Below are 26,445 nucleotides of genomic sequence, written 5' to 3'. Positions count from 1 at the left end.
TCGGGGGAATCCACATTCTTCGGCCACTTCTCCGAACCGCTTGCCGTGGGATCATCACCGGGCCGCTTGGGCGCCATCCGACTAAAGCAGGAGACACACGGTACGATTCGGCGTCCGATCCGATGTGCGGCGCCGCATGTTCTGGCATGCGGCATCCGACGATTCGGGGCACACGAGACGGGCATCCGAACGAGCGAGCGGCGCCTAAGCTCCGCCCAGATTTTGCGCCCCAGCTTGTACACTCGGAAAACTTCGTATCCTCGTCGAGAAATACAAAATAAACAACTTTGCGCAATGCGGCTTCGCTTTACGCGAACACTGTCTATAAAATTATGTGTTTGCGAGCGACAAAACACTTCGCAGCGGTGTGTTCTCTACTGACGGCTCCACCGACAGCCAGCGATAGGGCCGGTAGGCCTAGCTCGGCGGACGCCACGGCCGACGGCTCTTGCGATCCAGTCCGAGCTCGTCGAAGTGCGCTTATATTTGCCAACACGATTAACACTGTACACGTAGGTTACCCGTAATTAAATACACTCGGATTACTCGACGCCGTAGATGCGAAGGGCAAGCGTGCAAGCTAAGCGAGTAGCCTCGCTCAGACAGTCGGTGTGTTCTGTCTACCTGCGAAATGCTGTCGCATCGCGGCTCCCGGCCGATCTCGCAAGTAGCTAAGTGCTAGTACTAGGAGCTGCTTTGCAGAACAGGCACAGGTTCGAGATAATTTTTCCGAACTGGTAATTATTTCGTGTCAGAAACGAATTGTACCAATGCTGTTGCAGCTGGCATGAAAAAAATGTGGTTGATCCCTCTTATATAGGAATCGGTATAGAACACGAAAGTGAAACGTGTCTTCACAGAAGTAGTGTAATGTTTATTGCACATTGATATATAATGTCTATTGGTGTTTTGTGGCTAAAGCGCCCTTAGGCGTTGATGCACCCACGCTGACGCCTGGTGGCACGTCTCCTCCATCACGACTACCAACGTCGATGACCATGAGCAACCGTCGTGCATATGGAAGCTGCACTACGCTGTACACGCTAGCACAACGCGAAAGACGAAGCACGTAACTGACACACTAATACAACGCGCAAGACAAAGCACGTAACTGAATCGTCACCGAGTCAAATCAGCGCGTACAGCGCGTCGTAATTGCAGCCTCCGCGATCAACTTCAGAAACATTTTCAGAGCTAATTGCGGAGGCCACGCTCCGCTGTGCTGAGTACGGTGAACGCCACCTATAGGTGGCGTTGGTAGTGCTTCTTGATGCCAGCGTCCCTTCGAATGCTGGCATCGAGGCGTCGTAGTGCTGAGACCACCGAAGCGTTCACTGTCGGTGCGCGTTAGTGTCATAATGCAGTACTTCTCTTTTCTGCTCGTAGGCGGCGGCACCGCCCCGAGCAAGAGCGCGGGTACACGGAGGAGTGTTAGATATATAAGGCGCGTCTGTGTAGCTCTCTGCAAATGCGTTTGTGGCGCAATGGGTTAAACGCTCGGCGATCTATCGTCGCGGACCCGAGAGGTCGTGGGTTCGATTTCCAAATTTTGCATGTTTGTGGAACTTTTTCTTCTGGTTTCTTTCTTTGTAATATGTTCGTGTACATTGTAAGAACGTCATTCCGTATTTCCGTATGACGTATTTCCGTGACGGAAATACGTCAGTGAAGTCTTGGTGGACCCCGGCATAAAACACTTTCGTGTTAAAAAAAAAAAAAAAGAGGCGACGAGAAACCGGCCCGCCGGCACCGCCTCTCTGGAGGGAGCGTCAGAGAACGTCACATGCCAGGCGCGCTGTCATTGGCTGCGGTCAAACGACGGTGCGGCTGTCGGAAGCGTCGGACGGTGAAAATTTGTCCAGTTTGTCGCACGCCGGTCATCCGATCCGGCGCTTCGGCACTGCAAAACGCCTCGGTTCCAGCGCGTCGGACGCCGGATCGGACACAGAATCGGACCGTGTGTCTCACGCTTAACTCGACTGCTGCAACGCGACGTCTGACGAAGGAGCGTTGCCGCGTGCGCCGCTGTGGCATCACGTGATTGCTGAGAGAGTGTGAGGGGGAGAGGACACAGCTGGCACCGTTCCAGGGCACGGACGGACGGACGGCCGAACGCCGCGAGTATGAGCCATTAAAGGCTTTCGCCTTAATAGCTAATCGATAATTGACCAGTAATCAAAAAGTTCCAAGAAATGCTGGGGCTCACTTGGTAGTGCTTAGCCTAGCTCAAACACATGGCCAATAGCTTGCGATAGCCAATTAATAGCTAATCGATAATCGACAAACAATGAAAAAAGCCGGGAATTGCTGGAGATGACTTGATAGTGCTTAGCCTAGCCCATATATGTGGCCCATACCTTGCGATAGCCAATCGATAGTCAATCAATATCTAATCGCTAATCATTCAATAATCAATGAATTCCGGAAAATGCTGGGGATGACTTGGTAGTGCTTAGCCCAGCCCAAAAGCCAAGACTAGCTAGGTGCTCATCAGCTCCGCTGTCTCTTTCGCATTGCACCTCCAGCGCAAGCTACGCTTTTTTTGTGCTCCCTGTCAACCAGTTCGACACATCCAATTCTTGCGTGACACCTCGTAAGATGCACCGGGTGTCGGACTGGGATATGGGAATAAGTTGGCGCTACGAATTTTTATGAGCCGCTTTTGGCAACGCATCCGCCGCATTATTCCATTACATTCCTCTTCATTTCGGCTCTCGTTAATGTCATTGTTAATGTTATTAGACAGTTTTAGTATTGCGGAAATGGCACCACGCTAACGCAAACAAATATCGGGATCAGACTGCGCACGCTCAGAACGCTATTTCAGTTTTGCGCACAGCGTGCGTCCGCTATTTTTCGAATATAGCGGAGACGCTAAGCGCTCGCTAAGTTTTTAGCATTGCAAATATAGCGGCACCCTCGGCCCGAGCGCTTGACGTGCAGGCTCGTTTCAAGGCTTGGCGTGGATCCACACGGCTTCTTTGGTTGTCGATCTGCTCAGTTTGCTGCTTTGACTACTCGCAGCTAGATGGCGCGGCGAAGTTTTGCGCTTAGCGGCGCATCGTTGTCTTACACTATACTAAAACTCTATCGAACAGTGTTCCGCAAAGATTTAGCGTGCGTGACACTGCTAACGCTAACAGAAACATTTTCCGCAATACTAAAGCTCTCTAATGTCATTGAGGCTATCGCTATGTAGATTTCTAAAAAAACAAATCTTGGGTTTTGCGGGTCAAAACCACAATTAGATTATAAGGCACGCCGTATTGGGGGATTCCGGAATAATTTTGACCACCTGATCTTAGCGTTGGGTTTTTTAGCGTACACCGGATGCACGGTATACGGGCGTTTGCGCATTTCGCCCTGTTGAAATGCGGCCATGGCCAGTATTGGTTCCCGCTACTTCCTGCTTAACAGCGCAGCGACAAAGCCAGTATGCCACCACGGTGAGTGAAGAATTATAGCATAAGAGTCTTTCGTGAATACATGCCCGGATATAAAGTAGCCTGCTGGAAATCAGCAGCCATAATGACATTAAAGTATTTCAGGGAATATACGAAAGAGCAATCTTGCGTTAATTCCAACAAGATCGTAATCTATTAGATACCTCTTGTTTTAAAGCAACTGCAAATGAAACGCATTCGTTAAGCACTGCAAGGAAGCAGCGGCTCGTACAGACATGAAGCTTCCAATGTATTGTTTCAGTCTGGGTATCCCGCAAGCGAAGTGTAACTCTTGCAAATGGTGGAACAGTGCAGGCTGCGATCCCGGTGTTCATGAGTGTTCCAACGTCTTGAACTACTGCCAAACACTGCTCACCGCTAGCTGACGTATACTCGTGTGCCGTCAGTATTTGCAGAAAGGTTTCAACTTTTTAACGCAGGGAATGTGGCAGTATTCACCAAATACGTTCACGTGTGACTTCGAGAAGTGTCACGGGTAGCACGGTCCCATGGGTATGATAGCACATACACTAAATGGCGTGCTCTAATGGCGTGCTCTCTCTGGAGGGACAATCTTTAAGCTCTCGCTACAACCCACCACTCGAGCGCAAGATAAGCGCACCGGCAATGCTTTGGCGAGAATGAGAAGAGTGCTTTATAAGGGAAGCCATAAAGCTTGAACGACATTTTTTTGTTAATTTTGGCCCGTGTGACAGCGATTAAATTGTTAGTATTAGGTGCGCCATATAGCCCCAACAAGAAAACTGAGCCGTGGAAGCCTCCACCGAGAACCCAAGCACTAATATTCGCAAAGTAATGGGGACCCACAGCGCCAGGTAACTGGGTATGTCATTCCACTGCTGAGTTTGAGGCTGCGGGTTCAATCATGGCGGCCGCGTTTTCATGGGGCCGAAATGCAAAACCACTAGGATACTTAGATTGAGGTGTAAGTTACCTCACTAAAGGGTCCAATTGTAATACAGAGTCCCCCACATACGGCGCGCCTCATAATCACATCGTGGTTTCAGCACGCGAAACCCAGTAATTTAATTTACTTTTTTAAGGAGGTGATAAGCATCATTGGCTAGCAGTCTAGAATCTGTGGCTCCGAATTCATAGGCCCACATGCAGAGAGCAGTTGCTGATAGTCCCAGCCTCTTTTCCTCGCCACCTCCCCTCTGCAAGTCCAGAAAACCAGTCCGATAAATCGTAGCTTACAAGACAAAACGCGTTTTTCAAAGATGACTCAAATCCACATTTACTTAAATATAGCCTTGAGAATAGGCGGCTCCCGAAAAGGTCTGTCTAGAGGCATGCCGGCATGCCTATAGACTCTACTGTAGCAGCACGTAACATGCCTACATGCTACTCTAGTTAAATAGTATGAAAAATGAAATGATGTGCAATGTTTGCAACACAGATATACACAACCTGCTGCTGCAGCTACAGGTTGTGTTTACCAGATCATAACCTAGGCTTTATGTGACTGGGAAGAACACACAACTGCTATTGCCTGAAGAATGGACTGAAAATATTGTACACGCAACACAGAAATTAAAAGGCACGTAATAGTAATTCTTCATGGTGCATGTGTTTCCTTTCTGTCTAGTGTCTTTTGTCTGCAGTTTTTGAGCTAATATTTGTCGCCTCGAAAGTTTTCGTTCGCACACTTTTGAGGAGCGCATTGTCATTATTTCTTTGTTTCTATAAACTGACAGTTTTTCCCTTTCTAAAGTGTTGTTTGAAATGGACGTTGTTAACAGATTTGGCCATGTATTTTCTTATCTTTTTTGTGCTGCACCTGTCAACAAAGTTTTGTATTATCTCGCTAATGTTTCTCTTTTGGCGTACGTATCAAGAGACGACCACCAATTCTGTCTTCTTTTTCGATGCGGCGAGCCCTTCTCTCCGGAAACGAATGATTGTCTACATTTCCAACTACAATATCTGAAGCGATAACGAATTGCACTAGCTCAAAAGGCAAAAAAAGATGAAGTACTCGAGCAAGCATTTGGGCAGACGTCGAACACTTGCCCTGAGAGCAACGGCGTAGCAGAAACGTCATTGTATTCGATCGATAGCGCTTATCGGCGATAAAATTTGTGATGTACAAGGCAGAGCTGGCGTCTGCATCCTGTCCACGCAGTTTGCTTTGTTTCCTAAGCGTTGTTGGAGGCTTGAAGGCAGCAAAGTAGCATCGAGCATTCGCAACAACGTGGGAAATTCGAGTGGATTGCGTGTGGCCTGCTGTAGGTTTGCGTAATCGCCACTGCAAGACTGGTTTAGTCGACACGGTGAACTAAAGCTTGAAAGACTTTTCCAGTGAAGAAAGGAAACGCTCACCCTGCAGCAAGTCGGACAGCGCGACGTGTTGGGTGCCTGGCGAGCGGCTCAATTGTGGACTTCTCTGCTTGGGTGCGTACCTCTTCAACGTCACATTTTAAGATTACTGGCTTGGCATGCCTAGATCTTTCACAAGCTATACAGAGCTGACATTTGGGCGAGTTGGTACGGATGCGTGGCGGAAAAGCAGTGTAACTTTACAAGAGCGAAGAAAGAATAGACAAACACTGGCGCAGCACCGCTGTTTCATTGCATTTTCTTCGTCCTTTTAAATAAGCGATCTCTTTCCGCCTAGCATCTCGCAAGCTAGGCATGAAAATCTAGCAAATGCAATGCAGCCACCACCAAACAACTTAACAAGTGGCACAGTTTTAATGGACTCGCCGAAAATCAACGGCAACTCATTGTTAAGGGCAAGCTTGAAAAGTTGCTTTGTCTGCCCCCTCCCCTAAAAAAACTTTTTATATGATGCTGTTGAAATATTTGAAACTTTCTGTTCGCCTTATTGTTGAAATACTATCTGCAGGCCTTTGTTCCACATATTATAGGCAGTTCAATACTGCTTTCAAAGACCCTATGCATTGTTTTTATTCCCATGCTTAACATAACTTGCCCAGAATGCATTTGCCATCGCTGGTCATTCCTGTTTGATCTCATGCATGGTGCTTAAATCCCTTCACAAAAGTGCTATTATTCGTAACTTTGTTCAGAGAGTGCCGTAGTAAGAAGGTAGCTTTCGGCGAAAGACAGCCGAGGGTCGCTTTATTCTTTAAATGATTATTGTAAATTCTGAATACTCTAAAGCGTTCCCTACTAGTCTCGCAAGCCTAACAGCAGAGCAGAAAATTCTCCGACTTGACTAAGACAGCAAAGATTCCGCCGAACTTGTCCAATGTTTGATTAAGTTTGACATCAGTGAGGAAAAAATGTTCTGGTATTTCTTTGGGCCTCAGTTTTGTGAAATGTCATCATTTTTAAATATCATCGCTGAATTGCTCTAAAACTGAAATTGTGGCAAACGCATGCAGCACTCAATGGCTCTGTGCTCGGCCGTCTGACTTTGAGCTCTACGGTGACATATAAGGAGCCGCGCCAATAATAACTACCGCCAAGTAATATCGAATGACTGTGTACGCAGTTTTTAAGTTCTCGTACTACCCGCCACCGGTGGCTTAGTCAGCTAAGGCATTGCGCTGCTGAGCACGAGAGCGCGGGACCGAATCGCGGCCGCGGCGGCCGCATTTCGATGGAGGCGAAATGCAAAAACGCCCGTGTGCTTGCGATGCAGTGCACGTTAAAGACCTCCAGGTGGCCAAAATTAATCCGGAGCCCTCCACTACGCCGTGCCTCGTAATCAGAACTGGTTTTGGCACGTAATACCCCAGGAAGAAGTTGTGGTACTAGATAATCAGCACATCGACCATATCTCATGTGGAAGACTCCGGTTATAACGCAGGCTGCACTGATCGTTTTCCAACTTACGACAGATATCAAGTGCGTACCCACTTCCTCGCCACAATGTTGACTTACCTAGATCTGGCACTGCGGCAAGCTAATATATGGGGCTTAAATAAAGAAGATTGCTTCTTCTTCTTCGTCTTCTGTGTGGCCCAGCTAACGTTAACTAAGCCGTTCAACGAGAAAAAAAAAGGATTAGAAAACAGGGTGCAAAGTAAAAATACGAAACTTGCGGTGTTTCGTTGTCGGACGTCTGATGTCCGAACACTGTAGGTCTTAAAAGTGTCTCGCCCCGTGTTTTCTTAAATATTTTTCCCTTTGAAGAGCTTGGTTTACGTTAGCTTGGACACCCTATATATTATATGCGTAATATGGAAAGCTTGGCCTAAAAATGGGGCAGTAGGTGCAACTTGTAGCTACGGAAAAACCAAGAAAATGCAATAAAAATCAAACTGCCAGAAACCTACGCAACATTCACAAAACGCTAACAGAACAAGTCCGTGTATCCGGAATGGGATTGAGAGAGAAAAAAACTTTTATCCTGAGGAAGCGCAGTTTGCCCCCTAGGTGAGTGGTCTCCATATTCCAGGTAGCCGCGGGCCATGGCTATCTCCAGTGCGCTTCGATCAGGCAGCGCTGTTTCTTCGGGTACAGATCTGATAACTTGGCCTCCCACTGCTCCTCGGTCGGTGTTTGGGTGTCTGCGGTGCCATGTTTCCGTACACTTGCCCATACCATATGGCATAAGGTGCCTTGGACATCAGTACTTTAAGATGTACGGGTGCTCAGTGGGTGAGGTTCGGTGCAATAAGATACCGTGGACGTAGGCATTGGTTTGCAATTTCCTGAGGGTTACCGCCTCTTCCCTAGTTCTGCTGGGGTGAGGTGGCGGGTAAGTTCGTCTGTTTAGCCCGCAGTGTTGCAGAAGAATCGGGAAAAAATAATCTAGGAGAACCAAAAATTCAATTTAAAATCGTGAACAGGACAATGCTACAGAAAAAAATTAAACACACATAGAAACAACTGTTCACAAAGACGTTATGTCATCATCGTCATCATCATCAGCCTATATTTATGTCCACTGCAGGACATAAATATAGGCCTATAATGTCATAGGCATACCAGAAAAGCTGGTAGAGTATAAAGAACCCCGCTTTGCAGGAACACATCCGGGTACAAGCACCTTCTGCACAGAGGAAGATATTACTCATATAACAAAATTCAAAAGATGCAGTAAAGAATTTGTGCTTAGGCCAATTGCTACCATCACTATAGTGCGCGATCCACTGAACGCAATGCATGCTAGATAAACTCGTACCAAAGCAAACTATTTAAATACTATTTTAACGCTGAGTCCATTTCAGTGCCTAGCATTCAACGCACCATATTATTTTTCTGCACGGCTGTAGCTTTGGTACAGTAAGGTTTTTTTCTTCTTCTTTTTCTAATAAGCATTGGGAAAAAAGCGCGCAGTGCATAATAACTCACCTACAAAGCTGCAAATATTCAGAAGTCGTTTTAGGGAAAATTTATTCTCTATATGCCACCTTCTGTGAAAGCGGAAATTCAGAGATTGGGTACTGCGTTTGGCAGTGCCGCTCAATTTGTATGCATATGCTTTCGTATAGATTTATTTATTTATTATAAGTTTACTGAAGCACCTGCAGTGCCCTTAGGGCATTATTATAGGAGAGACTCTTTTATCGATGGTTGTAAACACGAGACTAAGGTGACAGGCCCTCGGGCAGGGCACGCAGTCGAAAGTACTTTTTTACTTGGAATAAGCATTCCGTTTAACACAAGGAAACGGGTAAAGTGCCTCAAAACTTGTTTTATACGATATTTATTCGAACAGTGCCTACCGGTGTCAGTGTAGCAGTTACTTTGATATGTTGCTTCTCTTGAAAGAGTGACTCGTGTTTGCATTTAGAAAAGGCGTAATTAGCATACCTTTTCTAATATACGATCTACGATATTTTCGCAGGCTATGGCAGCGGAAGTTTTTCGGACAATCGGTGGCGTATTTCTAGGCAAGCACTTCTCCGATGAAGCTGTGTTGTCTACCCTTGCTTATAGGCCGCAACCGGGCGACTTGTTTATTGTGAGCTACCCTAAATGTGGCACCACATGGATGCAGCACATCGTATACAACATCCTGATGGACGCAGAAGAACCCAAAGATTTCCTGCAGCAGGCCTTGCGACTTCCCTTCTTGGAAATGCAAGGTGCCGAGGCTGCTGTGTACGCTCCCAAACCGGCAGCTTTCAAGACCCACCTAAGCTTTCAGAAAAACCCGTACTCGCCTGAGGCAAAGTACATCTACATCACCAGAAACCCTTATGACTGTTGCGTGTCTTTCTACTACCACACCAAGAACATGCCACCGTACAGATTTGAGAATGGAACTTTCGATGAGTTCTTTGAACTATTTCTTCAAGGGCGCGTGGATTTCGGGGATTATTTCGAGAACGTTCTCTCCTGGTACGAACACCGCAATGACCCTAACGTACTGTTTCTTACGTATGAAGGACTCAAGAAAGACATAGTTGGACAAATACACCGTATCGCTGCTTTCATTGACGAAGACAAAGAGCGGAGACTTAAAGAAAACCCGGAGCTGCTCCAGCGAATTCTAGAGAAGACCAGCTTGGAGAATATGAAGAAAAAAGTGATTGTGAGCCCTCAGCCTCCCCCGCTCGACGTAAACGAATCGCAGCTACTGGAGAGCCTCAGGCCTGAGCTGCGGAAAGGTTTCAAAACCATCATCGACTTTACGAGAATGCCAATGAAGGGAGACTTTATCCGCAAGGGACAAGTGGGAGACTGGAAGAACCACTTCTCGCCAAAACAGATAACGCGCATGAAAGCCAAGATAGCTGAGGCAACAAAAGGATCTGACGTCATGAACCTATGGAAAGACATAGATATTCCATAAGTGTTTACGGCACCTCCAAGTGCAGAAAAAAGGTGGTTAAACGCGTTGCCCTAGTGTAATGAAGAAACAATCTACTTTTTGTCTTGTGTTGCCATTGTACCATTTTCCTAAGAAAGCATTTAGTGGCCAAGCTTGAAACTTTGACTCAGGGAGTCATACTGCCTTAATTGCCTACTAAAGCGACCTCTTAATCAGTGATAATAGTACACTCTGAATATCAGCGCAAACTGTTCCTCTGATGCACCTTTCGGGCAAGCAAAACTACACAGCGGATTCAAAGAAAGCAATGAGGCGAACGTGATACAGAATCGATCATACATGATTATTTATACTACGTAGTATAGAGAGCAGAAAATTAAACCTGACATATGTCAATATTTGGAGAACCTGCGTTGCACATTCTTTGTTTTTTTTGTCTAGCGATAATAATATTAGTTGCCATCTGAAAGTCAATCTTTATAGGTGACACATTTAGCACCAAATAATTTTTGGCCAACAAGCTGTATTGTGTCGCAAGGAATTTTGAGAAAGAGCTCAGCAGAAGCGGAAAATAAACCAGACGCCTAATTATCACAGCCTCAACCGGAAAAGCACACAGTACCTAAAACATCCTTATAAACATGAAAATACAATTGAGCTTGTTTTACAGTTGTATAAATGATCCGAAATTTTTCGGGAGACAGGTATTTACAGTCTGCTCCTTTGTTACAGCGGCGCGAGGTGTCACCTCGCCACAGAAAGCGCTGACATCGATTCTATCAGCCTTAAGCCCAGACCACACGTACGCTTGCAGACGCGCGCAAGCTCGCGTTGACAAGGTGCCGAGACAACTTATCATGGGTATTTTGCGATATTCCGGTTATTTTGCATACAGACATCAAAAGGTGCTTGATTTTTCTCCTACATATGGTGGTTGACATTCTGTCACATTACTTATTTAATGAATCCGATTCCCGGGCTATGTTGTTAGCAGTCACAGTTCTGTGTTTTAATCATAAAATGAAGCATATCATGAGTGAAAATGGGCCATTTCGGTACCGTTTCTTGGAAAAGTAATGAGCTCCCGAGGTTGAAACACGTTCTATCGTTTTTGGTTAAATAAAGCAATGGAAAACATTACCGACATTGTGAAACTTTTACCCGTACAACTTAATTTTCAAGCACCCAGCCTCAGTAAGTTGAGCACGCCCTTTCGTGTATTTCAAACAAAATTTAATGTTTTTCCCTCAGTTCCAGCCAACCTGTACAGATGCTTGTTTATCTTGCGTTATAGTAATGCAGTACTTCATCCGAGCATTTATTCATTTCTTGCCACTGACGAAAACGTCAAGAACCATCTGGCAACAATAGTAAGCTTTAACGCTAGCGTTCTAGTTTATGGCCACACATGCGCGTTTTGTTTGCAGTTTAGGGGTGTACTTAGCGTTCCGCACCCTAAAATAAACTTTTTACTCACTATTAGGTCTATCCAGTTTCCTACCAGCATTCGCAGTCCGTATTCAATGAATTTTTCTTTGTAACACTCCATGATCACTACTATTCACATCAAGGACGTCAAACCATGCTTACACTTATGCCATACTTGACAAGTAGCCATCCCACAATGTTAAACACGACTATGCTCATAAAATGCTTATTTAGGGACAAGATAAATCCAAAAGGTGCACAGATGTAACAGACAGGCGTAAAGTTGCAAATTTGTATAAAGGTGTAAAGTTTTTTACAGCAAACTTTACAAAGCAATCGCAGTCGCATCACAACCGCCATCTATCTTGCGTGCCTCTCCTTGAACGCTGCATGTTCGGTTCTTCATGGACAAGAACGGCATGCGCGTTATCACCGTGACACAGCATTCGAGACAGGAAAGTAGTTGGCGCCATGTTTTGAATAAAGTGAAATGCAAGCAAAGCGTTATGGCGATCATTGCGGTGGAATGGTTCTGCCGCAAATTCCGGCAAAACCAATCTCTTCGATGAATGTCGCAGGTAATTATATTGGCAATGAAACTGTTGTGACCTCAGTAGACGGCACGTAATTCATTGGCTTACACACGAGCAAGGGTTTATTGTCCGCAACAGTTACAAAAAAGTTGTCGCAGTTTCACCTGAAAGGCGAAGCATCAATTGCGATAGCAAATTTGTAGAGAGCTATACGGAGTAATGATAGTAGCTTTATCAGCTGTATAAACTTGGACATGCAGCAGCACCGGCAACACGCAGAACTGTTGTCGACGCCGTCGGCGTTTTGCCCGCGTTCGCACAAAATGCGTGCGGCGTTGGTGACTGTTGCCGGAGCCTCTGATATAAATAGGCACTTGGTGCCGCAGCTAAACGTCGCCTCCCTTCCCCCCCCCCCCCCCCCCCCCACGGCCTTTCGTGCGTCAGAAGGCGCGTTTGCTCTACATATATGGTGATTGTAAAGGAGGAAAGAGACGCCTACTTCTGCAGCCCTTGAGGGAGCACGCCACAGAACGCGCGTTTGTTCTCCGCCGTGCGTTCATTTCCCGTGAAAGCGCGCGTCCCTCGCGCCCTTTCACTCGCACATACAGCGTTCGGCGCCGCGCTGAGCCGTGCTCCCTCAAGGGCTGCAGAAGATAGCGCCAACCTTTCCCTTTCCCTCAAGAACCACTTACCACGCGCGGCGACGATTTCATCTCCATTGACGTCATACGGAACCTCACGGCGACGGCGACGGCGACGGCGACGCCGACGGCAGAAATCTGCTTTGGAGTGTCCATATAATTGCTATCGCAATAAAAGGAAAGTCAGTCTGAACATAAGTTGGCTGCCTGATATATCGGCAGTGATCACGATAAAGGTGACATCAAGTCCCGTCATGCACACGCGTACTGATTGCCCCCAGGACACGGCCCAGGACACAGCTCACGCACGCGCTGACGCACGCGCACTGACACACCACTCCTTCCCATTTATGCGAGCGTTTGCAGGACGCTACGCGACATAGTGATCTGGGGGTCGCCTCTGACGAGTACTTCGTCGCACCGGAGGCGAAGTCTGGCCTTGTGGCGACGTTGCTCTGAATTCTTCAGGTTGCGACAGGGCAGGCGAACTCGGTCCATGCTGTTGGCAAGAGTTTCGCTGCTCTAAGTCTGGCGCTGGCGGCGAACTGGGATCCCCTGCATCCATCACTTCCGTAGCACCTCTCGGTATAACTAGGGGCGCTGTGTCTTCGCCGTCGTAGGCCACATTCGGTGGAACGTCAGGTGTCGATTCCTCTTGAAGAATACGGGGTCGTACGTGGTCTGCATGAACATAGCGCTCTTCGTTTCAAATACGTGACCAAATAGGTGTAGTTACTCACGCGCTTAAGCACAATTCCCACCAGCCATTTTTGATCACCTGGCTTCAAACCTGTTACAAAAACAGCCTCTCCTTTAGCGAACTCTCCCCATTTACCTCGAGTTTGGTTTGCCGACTCATTCCTCCTGTCTAACCTTTCTTGCATTCGTGGTTCAAGATCAGGGTGCAGAAGGCTGAGCCGTGTCCTGGGCTTCCACGACAAACACAGCTGGGCTGGTGTTTCACCGGTCGTTCCGGTTGGCGTATTCCTGTACGTGAAAAGGAACTGATCAATACGGTGCTCGAGCGATTGTTGTTCAACGCCTCTTTCCTCGTCTAGTACTTGTTTAAGCAGGCTTCGCTTTAACGCTTGCACACAACGCTCAGCAGTGCCATTCGATGCAGGATGATAAGGAGGGGTCTTGGTATAGCGGATTCCATTTCGTTTCAAAAAGGTATCAAAGCAGGCTGAAGTCAACTGTGGACTATTGTCCGCTACTATTTCTTCTGATAAACCATAGGCAGCAAACACATTGCGCAGCTTTTCCCCCGTCTTCTCACTCTTTGTTGTGTTCATCGCGAAAACGTTTAGCCACTTTGAATGGGCGTCCACTAATACAAGAAACCACTGTTGATCACGATATGCAATGACAAGGTGTACTCTCTGCCACCTGCGTGCAGGCCATCCCCACGATAGCAGTGGAACTTTGGATGCAGAATTTTGGGTCAGTTGACATGTGACGCAGGTCGTCACTGTTTGTTAGATGTCTTGGGTTAAGCAGGGCCACCACACGTTGGCTTTGCGATAACACTTTCATGCGTGCCATTCCTCGGGTGACCTTTCATGCAGCATTGACAGAACGTTCTGCCGGAGGGACAATGGCACAACCACGCGGTTTCCCCACGTTACACAATCTTGTTCTACTGGAAAGTTCTCTGCGTCGACAGAAATACGCCATTAATGCTTCGTCTGCTATGTTTGATGGCCGTTCATTTTGCGTGAAAAATAGAACCTTCGAAAGCACTTTGTCTTTCCGCGTTTCAATCCTGATCTGTTTCGCAGACAGCAGAGCTTCGTCAAACACGGAAAAGAAGTGCACTTTCTCCGATTCATCCTCCTGCTCTGTCAGCGGCAACCCAGACAGTGCGTCCGCGTTTGCCACATCACTTGTATTACGGTAAACCCACTGGTAGTTGTATGCGGCCAGTAATAATGCCCAACGCTGCAAACGTGCCGCCGACATGGCAGGGACCGGCTTATCATGTCCTAAGATGCCGATCAACGGTTGGTGGTCCGAATATATGGAAAACTTCAGACCGAACAAGTATTTGTGAAATTTGCGCATCCCAAAAACTACTGCAAGCGCCCCTTTATCTATGTGCGCGTAGCCTTGTTCCGCCTTGCTGAGTGTTTTCGATGCGAATGCTATAGGCTTCTCTTCTGTGCCTATCTTATGAAAGAGTATCGCTCCAACTCCGCACGACGAAGCGTCGCAGACGAGACCAAGGTCCTTTGCTAGGGTCATAAAAAGACAGTACAGAACTCTGCGTCAGCCATTCCTTCGTCATCCGAAAACATCGCTCCGTTTTTTCTGTCCATTCCCAGGTTGCTTTCTCGCTTAGCAGATCATAAAGTACTTGAAGCTGTGTCGACATGTTTGTCACGAACTTGCCGTAAAAATTTAACAATCCGAGATAGAATCGAAGCTCTTGCCTGTTTTAGGCGTAGGCGCTTCATTAATTGCGCGCCGCTTTTCGTCGGAAGGCCTGACCCCTCTTTCGTCAGGAACATGACCTAAGTAGGCTTACCGATTCCTCGAAAAACTTGCATTCTTCTTTGCACAGTTTGAAGCCTCTCTCCTTGAACCTCCTTAGCACGCATTCCACTTTCTCGTAGCACTCTGCCATTGTTTGCCCCGCTATAATAACATCATCCAGATAGCATGACACTCTATCCTAACTCCTTCAAAACTTCAGCCATGACAGCTTGAAAAATCGCTGGGGCAGTGATGATTCCCTACGGCAAGCGCGTGTATTTGATTAGTCCCATATGCGTGTTCACTGTGACGAGCGACTGGAAAGCCTGGTGTAGCTGTAGTTGCTGATAGACTGTAGAAAGATCCAATACAGGAAAGTATTTGCATCCGTGCAAGGTTACGAAGATGTCTTCCATGACGGGCAACGGGTAATGATCGGTCCGCAGACGAGGATTCACAGTCACTTTGTAATCGCCGCAAATACGGACCTTGCCATTGAGTTTCGGGACTACTACAAGAGGCGTTGCCCAGTCGCTCTGTTGCACTGAAACTAGCACTCCGCTATTCACCAATGACTGCAACTCTTGTGCAACTGCGTCTCGCAACGCGAAAGCCACCGGTCTCGCCTTGCAGAAAACCGGCACTGTTCTGTCCTTCAAGATCAACTTTACAGGACTGCCACTTATTAATCCCAATGCTGGCTCAAACACCTCGGCAAATTTTTCTATCAGTTTTGCCGCTTTATCGAGACTGATACCGCACACGCTCATCCAGTCCAGTTTTAACACCTCCAACCCATCTCACTCCGGAAACAAGGTGTCGCATTTTTGTGTCGTTCGTACCACCACAAGTGGCATATTCACTTTCTGATCGTGATGCTCTACGAGCACATTACATTTAGCTAGAACTTTTAAGGAAAAGCCACCATACATTTTCAACCGTAAAGTGCACGGGGCCAAAGGACGGCTAGACCAATATTTCTTATAAGCACTATCTGGTGCGATAGAAACAGACGCCCCTGTGTCAATTTGCATTTGCACATTCCGGCCCGCTACAGCACCGTGTAGCTACGACTGATACCGTCACAGGAAAATATATTCAGCAGTACGTCACCTTCACAGTGTGTTTCCGTGTCCTCTGCGCTGTCTTTCACAGTCTGTAACGCACGTAACGACGTTTTACAGCACCTAGCTAGATGCCCCATTCGGTGGCAAACATGGCACCGGTACCTCCGGAATGGACAAGTACTGGCGGCGTGGTCCTCACCACATCGGAAACAGCCTTGTACCTGGCGTTCCTGCCTTGCCCATGTCTCCTTTGCCGCCGTTTTACCAAGCGCTCTTGTTTCAAATATTTCGCACTGAACATGCCGTTTGACCGTATTAATTTCTTCTGTTTCCCTAGGCGAGTTCAGCTGTAATTTCTTTATCTCAGCGCAGCCCAACTCTATGCCCTTCGCGGCGTCGCATGCGTCTACGAACGACAATATGCTCCTCTTCAAGAGCCCTGCTTGAGTAGCCGGGTTTCTTAATCCAGCGACAAAGCGATCTCGCAAAGCTTCATGTTCGCAAAGCTAGGTAGTCGCCGAATTCGTCTGACGCTGCGAGCCGTTTCAAATTCAATTGCAAGTGCTGCCACGGACTCATTTTCTTGCTGTACTCTGCGGTTAAACCTCAATCGCTCCACGACAACGATTCTTTTGGAGGCATAGTGAGCCTTTAGAACCTTAACGAGATCTTGATACTCCTCGTTTTCTAGTTTTTCTGGAGCCAGGATGTTTTTCAGTGTTTGATATGCTTTCTTTCCGGTGGCTGTTACAAAAACGGATACTTTCAACTCGGCGCTCAGCTGGGTGGCTCGGAGGTAATGTTCGAAATGCTCGGCGTAGGACTCGAAGTCTTCGTCCCCGTCTTCGACGAACTGTTCGAATCGACCAGATGCCCCCTGAAGAATTTGAACATTCGAAGAATTCGACGGTGCCATGTCGCTGCCTTCCACCAAGATACTGCAGGCCGGCCGGTAACGATGCTTGAATTTGACGGCAATCCCACCCTGGTCGCCACTTTTGTGACCTCAGTAGACGGCACGTATTTCCTTGGCTCACAGATGAACAAGGGTTTATTGTCAGTAACAGTTACAAAAAGAAAACTCAGCCTGAACATAAGTTGGCTGCCTAATATATCGGCGATGATCACGATAAAGGTGACGTCATGTCCCATCACGCACACGGGCGCTTATTGCACGCACCATACCACACTGCACACGGGCGTGCTGAAGCACGCGCACTGACACAACAGAAACAATGTACCGACGCACCATATCGTCAAATTGTTCGCTTCTGTGTAGGCGACTTCAGTTTTGTTTTGCCGACTTCCTCCCCTTTCACCTCCTGCTCCTCTTCTCTAACCAGTCACCGCCTTCTCAGTGGCCATCAGTGTCAGATACGCATTCTGGAAGATTGACTAAGAATGTTCACATTCTTAGTCAATTTAGTTGCACACATTAAGCACACATTGCACACATAGTCAGTTAGTTGCACACATTAAGCTTCCGAAGTTGTCTATTTTCGCACACGCCTATTGGCACATGCCCAGTTTCACATACGCAATGAGCCAAGTGGTTTGTTTGGGCGCATTCCCAGTACCTGAAATTGGCCAGTGCGTGATTTCCGCAAAGAATTCTAATCACATTTGAAGAAGGTCCGCGGTAGAATAATGGTTAGGGTGTATAGTACTACCGAGTACCATCTTGCAACTTCGACACTTTTCCGTTGAGGTTACAATCCAATGTCCTCGTGCAAGATAATCGCGTGACCAACTTATAACACTCTAGACAGTAAAAAGGGATCATTACGTAGCCCTTCAATATGAGCATCTGGAAAATATGAGTATATGAGGCAAATCCCCCTCCCTGATGCTTTCAGCTTGTACTACTAACACTTAAAGTCACGCAAGCGTCCTATTCGCAGATGTTATGTCTACAAAGTGCGATTAAAGAAATCGAAGTGGTGATTGAACTGTAGTATATACACAGTTGTATGCAATAGAGACGCTGATGCACTGCCTGCTTGTTATCAGAGCAGAGCCGCGGTACCTACGCGTCTCCTGGCGCCTCTTCTGCGAAGGAGAGCGCCACGCGTAGAGGTATGTCGCTTCTGCCTTGACAGCACGTACACATGCCAAGCACTTCAGTAGTTTATTCTGCATCCCTGGATTGGGACTCGTTGCATAAAGCCTAAGAGGGTAAATCATAGAGAAATGGAGGTGAGTCATTATGAGCACACAGAAACAAAGTCTGAATGATTGCGAACTGCGGAAAGTGACTCTTCATCTGTAGCTTTAAAAGGCAATTTTGGAAAGTACGTGTTATTTATGCTGTCCGCATACTTTCAAGATAAATCAACGGCCCAAATGAAGTTGTTGCTGTTAAGAAAGCTTTCATCCTGGATTAGGCGCGGGAAGTGGTCCATGCATGAAGCTGCGACTTCAAGAAACCTCAGTTCTATAGGTAGCGCAGATGACTGTTTGGATGAATATGCGCACGATAGTAGGGTCGAACGCGGAGCGCGAAGTAAGTGGCGTGGATCAGGGACCGTATTCTTTATTGACCACTACTCACGATATTAGGTAATGCGCAAGTTTATTGCCTAAACCAGCTGACGAAATGCTAATTACTGCCTAGAGGACTCGCACGAGACCGCCCGTTATGCAACGTAAAAGATATATGCCCGATAGCCAGGGGGCGAGATAGTCGAAATAGGATGAAAACCAGAGCATAATGCGAACATATCCCCAGTTGCCTGCCCTGTACTTGTGAAAACGAAAATACCACGACTGACAATATAAATTAAAATCAAAAGGCAAGTAAAGAAGCATATGTATCTGAGACTCTTCGTGTGAACGTTGTCGCACACAAACTTTCAATGATATATCCAACGGTGGTCCAGCAAGTCATCTCTTTATAGGTAATGTTTAGAAAAAGGCACTCAGCCTTCGCCAGGGCTTGTCTCGTTTGTTGAAACGTTAGCTCCAGACCAATATCTTTTTTTTCTATCGATCGCTGTTGCTCCTTTCAAATTTCCGTCTTCTGTGAGCTTCTGCATTCTCTTCACAGTCTGTCGAAAAGTCACATATTCGCACTCGGGGAAGCGGCATCACACACGAAGGCATACATCGTCTCACAGTAACAGTCTTCCACTCAAACGCTGCGTGCAAAGTAAACGTAAGTACCTAATTGAGAAGGCGAAACTGCTGGAAATCGGGTCACTTAGCTGCCACGAATTCACGTGGAACGATGGTGTCAAAAACTTAGGTCCCTGCTCAATGCTAATCTGAAAACCAGAAACGAAGACATTCTGTAGCCTAAGGGAAAGCTAAGATGAGTAACCTCTCTTCCTTCTGGGGTTTTACGTGCCAAAACCAGTTCTGATTATGAGGCACGCCGTAGTGGAGGGCTCCGGATTAATTTTTACCACCTGGGGTTCTTTAACGTGCACTACAACCCAAGCACACGGGCGTGTTTTGCATTTCGCCTCCATCTAAATGCGGCTGGCGCGGCCGGGATTCGTTTCCGTCACCTCATGCTCAGCAGCGCAACGCCTCAGCTGAATGAGCCACCGCGGCGGGTTGAATAACCTCTCGAGCCGAATAAGTGATGTCTTCATGTATTTAAGTGTCTTCTATTTCCGTACTCATTTCCCAAGATGTCGAGCTGGTTTGGGGCGCAATCGGATAATGCAGTGACATCGCGGTTTTGAAGAAGACCTGAGGAGAAACCATGCATGCGTTTTGCGAGACAAGGCACATCATTTCATTCAGTAGGATGGCGACATTCCATTTCATTTTAGAGACTATTTACACCAACAACTTTCTCTGAATGTATTGAAAATGCAAGCGCTTGACCTTACGAAACGACGTGCTCTCATGGACAATATATTATTGCCCAATATTATGAAACAATGTCACAATATCCGGCAGTCGAGGGTCAGCCATAGTGTGCGCTGAGTGGAGGAGGCATAAAAGAACTAATTCTTTTGCGATAAATTCATCCAGACTTGTCATGCGCTCAGTGAGTCAGCCTAAACTACACCAAATATAAAAAAGAAGATTGGAGCGACAGAGCGTACGGTAAGCTGAGTGCTCCTACAGCCGTTGGAGACCGGAAGAGCACGCTATTATTTTGTACGTTCTCGCCGTTGCATCACTGACGCCGTATCACCTTTTCCTCTGCCGCCGACTCTGTATAATGAAGTTGAAAAGTACGGCGAGCAATCAAAGCGCCTGCGGCGAGCAATCATCAAGCGCCTGCAGTGAATGTCGATAAAGCGTATATAATGTGCTGCTAGCTGAAGACTCCCAATGTCCACGTGGTGCATCACGGAGCAAGCTTCTGAAGTCAAACACCATTTAGAGCTCCCTTCTACTGGTGAGTAGTTCGGCTTCAAATGTAGTTTATGTCTTCAATATGAAGTTTGGCGCAAGCCGCTGTGTTTGGTTATGCGTTTATGTCGCGGACAGCTTATGGTGAACACCTTCAAGTGGTCCATTGTTTTTTTCTCTTTAGTCATCCAAGAGACAGGAAAGGTAAATTGGTATAATATGTAATGTAGTTAAAGTGGTATGATTTTGCTTGGGACTGTTAGTAAGAAAACGAAATCATTGACGAGAGACGCAATAAATTCCAGTACTGCGAGATATCTGTCATACAAACGACGAAACGTTTAACGCGAGAATTTTTACGGCGACGCTACCGACCGTAGAATTGGTGATAAAATGGTCCAGACGATGGCGCACACAAGAATAGGTACCGAAGATTGTTTAGGGAATAGAGTTTTAGGAAGTGGATGCAAAGGAACCGCTCGCACTTAGTAAATAGAAAAATAGTCGTTGTAGGAAGACGAAACTTTTGAAGCATAATAAGCGCGCTGTTTGCGATAAATTTTGGGGTAATTGTGGTGATACTGGCTACTATTCATTGAATCTGATACGCAATGGCACATTTTATACAATAGCACTTATGGAATAAAAAAAAAGTACAAGTGGAATGAAATAGACAAAACAGGATCAATTGTTCTGCGAAACGTAGGAAATTAGCCACAACTATCTGGGTTATTTCTTAGAGCCACAATAAATTATAAACATTGCACTAACTGGGAAGAGAAAGTTGTCGCAATAAACCTTATGCTTATCAAAAGATGCAGTAAAGAATGCCTTGTGCGTAGGCCAATTCCTACTATCACAATGTACGCGATCCACTCAACGCAATGAAGGCTAGTTCAACTCGTATAAAATAAACTATTAACAAACTGTTTTAACGCTGAGCTCGTTTCAGTCCCCAACATACAACGCACAATATTGTTTTTCTGCACGGTAGTGGCTTTGTTACTCTGTTTATTTGCTTTTTTTAATAAGTATTGGAAAAAAAGCGGGCAGTAAATAACTTGCCTATAAAGCTCCAAGTATTCCGAAGCCCTTTTATGGCAAAATTTGTTCACAATAATCTCTTTTGCGATTTTTTAAACTATCATCGGATAAAGAAAGTCGGTATGAAACGATGCCACCTGATGCGAAAGACGAAATTCAGAGATTCGGTTCTGCGTTTCTCGGTTCCGGCCAATTTTATGTATTTGTTTGAGTATTTATTTAATTAATTTATTATTTTTATTTATTTATTTATTTATTTATTATTTATTTAGGCTTAGTTCTTCACTTATATGTTGAAGTACCTTCAGTGCCCTTATGGCATTATTATATGAGGAAATCTTTCACTGATGATACTAAACACAAGACAAAAGTGACAGACGCTCAGGCACGGCATGTAGTCGAAGGTACTTTTTAACTTCGTATAAGCAGTCCGCTTAACACAAGCAAACGCGTAAAGTGCCTACAAAATTGTTTTATACGATATTTATTCGAACTGTGCCTACCGGTGTCTGTGTAGCAGTTACTTTGAGGTGTTGCCTCTGTTGGATGAGTGACTCATGTTTGCATTTACAAAACGTGTAATTAGTATAGGTGTTATAAAGTACGATCTATGATATTTTCGCAGGTCATGGCAGCGGAAATTTACCGGACAATCGGTGGCGTATTTCTGCCCAAGCACTTCTCTGATGAAGCCGTGTTGTCTACCCTTGCTTATAGGCCGCAACCGGGCGACTTGTTTATTGTGAGCTACCCTAAATGCGGCACCACATGGATGCAGAACATCGTATACAACATCCTGATGGACGCAGAAGAACCCAAAGATTTCCTGCAGCAGGCCTTGCAACTTCCCTTCTTGGAAATGCAGGGTGCCGAGGCCGCTGTGTACGCTCCCAAGCCGGCAGCTTTCAAGACCCACCTAAGCTTTCAGAAGAACCCGTACTCGCCTGAGGCAAAGTACATCTACATCGCCAGAAACCCTTACGACTGTTGCGTGTCTTTCTACTACCACACCAAGAACATTCCACTGTACCAATTTGAGAATGGAACTTTCGATGAGTTCTTTGAAATATTTTTGCAAGGACGGGTGGATTTCGGGGATTATTTCGAGAACGTTCTCTCCTGGTACGAACACCGGAATGACCCCAACGTACTCTTTCTTACCTATGAAGGACTTAAGAAAGACATAGTCGGACAAATACACCGTATCGCTGCTTTTATTGGCGAAGACAAAGAGCGAAGACTTAAAGAAAACCCAGAGCTGCTCCACCGAATTCTAGAGAATACCAGCTTGGAGCATATGAGGAAAAAAGTGATTCTGAGCGCTCAGACTGCGCCGCTCGAAGTAAACGAATCACAGCTACTGGAGAGCATCAGGCCTGAGCTTCGAAAAGGTTTCAAAACCATCATCGGCCTTTCAAGAATGCCAATGAAGGGAGACTTTGTCCGCACGGGACAAGTGGGAGACTGGAAGAACCACTTCTCTCCAAATCAGATAATCCGCATGAAAGCCAAGATAGCCGAGGCAACAAAAGGGTCTGACGTCATGAACCTATGGAAAGACATAGATATTCCATAAGTGTTTATGGCATCTCCATGTAGATAAGTGAGTTGCCCTAGTATAAAGAAGAAACAATCTTCTTGAGTTGTCATTGTCTCATTTAGCGAAGAAAGCGTTTAGTGTCGAAGCTTCAAACTTTGACTCAGGGAGTCGTACTGCCTTGACTGCTAAAGCTACCTCTCAATCATAGTGTGAATAATGCGTGACGAATAGGAGAGCAAACTGTTCCACTGATGCAAGTGACAGTCCCAAATATCGATATTCGCGCATGCACCTTTCGATGAAACAAAACTATACAACGGATACAAAGAAAACAACGAGGCCAACGTTTAAGAGAATTGATCATACGGGATTATATATACCAGTGTAAAAAGCACAAAATTTAACTCTTACATCTGTCCGAGGTGATATTGTTCTTGTTGCGATAATATTGTTATGTTGCAGCCTGAATATCGATCTTGTTCAGTGAAAAATTCATCAGGATATAATTTTGGTGAAACAAGCCGTAATGTGCCGCAGGGAATTTTGAGAAAAACTCAGCACAATGGGAAAATAAACCAAACGCTTAATTATCACAGCCTCAACCGGAAAAGCACGCAGTACCTAAAATATCCTTGTAAACCTCAATATCCTTGTGCTTGTTTTACAGTTGTATAAATCATCCGAATTTTTTCAGGAGACAACTATTTACAGTCTGCTCCCTTGTTAAAGAGTGGTGCGAGATGTCACCTTGCCACAGAAAGCGTTGACGTCAATTCTATCAACCTTGCTCCCCAAATCTTCGACCATCTTGTTCCTTATCCTGTACCTTGCCCCCACCATTCGCTCTGTGGCCGTTTTTAAACCTCAATGGCCTTCTAAGGTCTCTGTTCCCGCCTCGTCTACTTGGGGCTGAAGAGAATTGCACTTTATTATCCCTGATGACATCATCATCTCATCATGAGTGATCGACACTTTTTGACTTGCGGCGAGCCACCTTGTCATGGGTATTTGGCGACATTACGGTTCTTTTGCATACAGAGATCAAACGATGTTTGTTCTTCCCGATAGATATAGTGGTAGATATTTAGCCATATCGTATTTTAATTGAATCAGATTTCCTAGCTATGTTGTTAGCAATCACACGTCTGTGTATTAACCAAATAAATGAAGCACTTCACGAATGAAAATTAGAAATCACGATACCGTATTTTCGAAAATAATGAGCTCTCGAGGTTAAACCACGTTTGATAGTTTTTGATTCAATAAAGCAACGATGAACGTTATCGACACTGTCAAACTGTTGCCGGTATAATTTTAATTTAAAGCGCGCAGCCTCAGTAAGTTAGGCACACCACTTCGTGTTTTTCAAACAAAATTTCAGTATATCTTTTTTTCTAATGTCCAGCCAACATGTAGAGCTCCAATGCTTGTTTATCGTGCCTTATAGTTATCCAGTAATTCATCCGAGGAATTACTCATTTAATGCCATTGACGAGAACTTCAAGTACCATCTAGCAACGCTAGCGCGGCGTACGCCATTTGCAGTTTCGTGGTGTACTTACTGCTCCACACCCTAAAGTCACATTTTGCACAGTATTAGGTCTATCTGCTTTCCTACCAATATTCACAATCCGTCTTGGGTGCACTTTCATCAGTAACACTCTATCATCACTACTGTTCATGTGAAGAACGCCATATCATGTTGACACGCGCATGCCATACTTGGCATAGAAGTGGCAATCGCACAGTGTTAAGCATTACTACGCACGTAAAATGCTTATTTAGGGTCAAGATAAACCCAATAAGATATACAGATGTAATCGACAGATGTAAAGCTGTAAATCTGCAAATTTGTAACAACATGTGAAGATTTTTTAGAGTACACTTTAAAAACGAACAGTTTGCATGATTTCATGAGTTTCTTTGGCGCACAGCAATCGCAATCGATCTTGCATGCCTCTCCTTGAACGCTGCGCGCCCGGTACTTCAAGGTCAAGAACGGTGTGCGCGTTATCAGCGTGACAAACCCTCTTCACAGGAAACTAGTTGGCGCAGTGTTTCCAAGAAAGGAAATGCAAGTAAACAGATAATGGTCTTTGTTGTGCGATAAACATACGTCTCTAAGATTCTGCCCGAATTTGCGGCAGAACCTTCAGGGACATTTCTCGATGAATGTCGTCGGTAATGCGATTAGCGATGAAACATGTACCTATGCACCACATTGCAGAATTGTTCACTTCCGTGCAGACGGCTACAATTTTGTTTTGCCGACTTCTTCATTCTCGCCTTGTGCTCCACTTGTATCACCTGGCACCCCCGAACATCAGTAGCAGATATTCATTCTGGAGGATTGGGAATGTTCACATACCTGGTTGCGCACATTCAGTTTCCAAAGTTCCAATATTTACACACGCCCAGTGGCCCATGCCACGTTTCACATTCACAATGACCCAAGTTTTATGTTCGACCTTGTACCCGGTGGCTCAAGTTGGCTGACAGATATTAAATACAGACATACTGAAGAGTGTGATTTCCCCAGACAATGCTAATCGCATTAAAGGATGGGCCGTCGTAGAATAATGCTGCGGGTATAGTTATGTAGTGCTCCGCCTTGCAACTTTGGCACTTTTCCCTTGAGTTTACCTTCCAACGTCATTTTGCAAGATAATTGCGTGAGAAATTTCAAAACCTAGCTATGGTAAAAGTTATTAGGTAGCCCTCAAATATGAGCATTTTTGAGATCAGACTGTGTAGCTTCTAGGAGCCCAACCGTATTGCTTTCACCTTGTACTAAAAACACCTAAACCATACGCTTCACGTGCTTCCGTGATAAGCGCAAGTGTAGACCGCGCATGCGCCATTTTCTCCCCTTGTTTTTCCCCTGCCCTTTCCCTCTTTTCCTTTAGTATATATATTCGCTAGGTAAAATAAACGTAGCTGTTCTGCATGGTGACACGGACAACTTCTTGTCAGAGGCGGCGTGACCGCCGCCAATGTAACACAAAACCTGCTATGGTAAAAGTTATTACGTAGCCCTCCAATATGAGCATTTCTCAGATCAGACTGTGTAGCTTCCAGGAGGCCAGCCGTATTGCTTTCACTTGTATTTAAAGCACCTAAACTCGTGCAGGCATTCTCCCCGCAATGGCTGTTTCTACACTGTGAGATTAAAGAAATCAAAGTGTTGATTGAACGCCAGTACAGACACAGTTGTATGCGATGAAGGCGCTCATGCGCTCTCCCTGTTA

General features: G+C 45.8%; 2 protein-coding genes across 2 annotated transcripts; both read left to right on the top strand.

Moving 5' to 3' along the window:
• The first annotated feature begins 5,565 nt into the window (after window positions 1-5,565).
• On the top strand, window positions 5,566-10,249 carry LOC119458221 (sulfotransferase ssu-1). Its single transcript, XM_037720053.2, has 2 exons — window positions 5,566-5,858; window positions 9,229-10,249. Exon 2 carries the CDS (start codon window positions 9,232-9,234, stop codon window positions 10,177-10,179), a length of 948 nt encoding a protein of 315 aa, XP_037575981.1. The 5' UTR covers window positions 5,566-5,858; window positions 9,229-9,231; the 3' UTR covers window positions 10,180-10,249.
• A 10,279-nt stretch (window positions 10,250-20,528) lies between these two features.
• Window positions 20,529-24,520, top strand: LOC119458222 (sulfotransferase ssu-1). The gene is made up of 2 exons (XM_037720054.2): window positions 20,529-20,659; window positions 22,283-24,520. Exon 2 carries the CDS (start codon window positions 22,286-22,288, stop codon window positions 23,231-23,233), a length of 948 nt encoding a protein of 315 aa, XP_037575982.1. The 5' UTR covers window positions 20,529-20,659; window positions 22,283-22,285; the 3' UTR covers window positions 23,234-24,520.
• Window positions 24,521-26,445: the final 1,925 nt, after the last annotated feature.

This window comes from Dermacentor silvarum, chromosome 7 (genome assembly GCF_013339745.2).
Source record: "Dermacentor silvarum isolate Dsil-2018 chromosome 7, BIME_Dsil_1.4, whole genome shotgun sequence".
Classification (NCBI taxonomy): Eukaryota; Metazoa; Arthropoda; class Arachnida; order Ixodida; family Ixodidae; genus Dermacentor; species Dermacentor silvarum.
Note: the sequence above shows the minus strand (reverse complement) of the source record. Positions and strands in the feature narration are given on the sequence as shown.

Bases quoted from the DNA above. Each gene is read 5' to 3' on its own strand.
- LOC119458221 (XM_037720053.2), top strand. From the start codon at position 9,232: ATGGCAGCGGAAGTTTTTCGGACAATCGGTGGCGTATTTCTAGGCAAG.
- LOC119458222 (XM_037720054.2), top strand. From the start codon at position 22,286: ATGGCAGCGGAAATTTACCGGACAATCGGTGGCGTATTTCTGCCCAAG.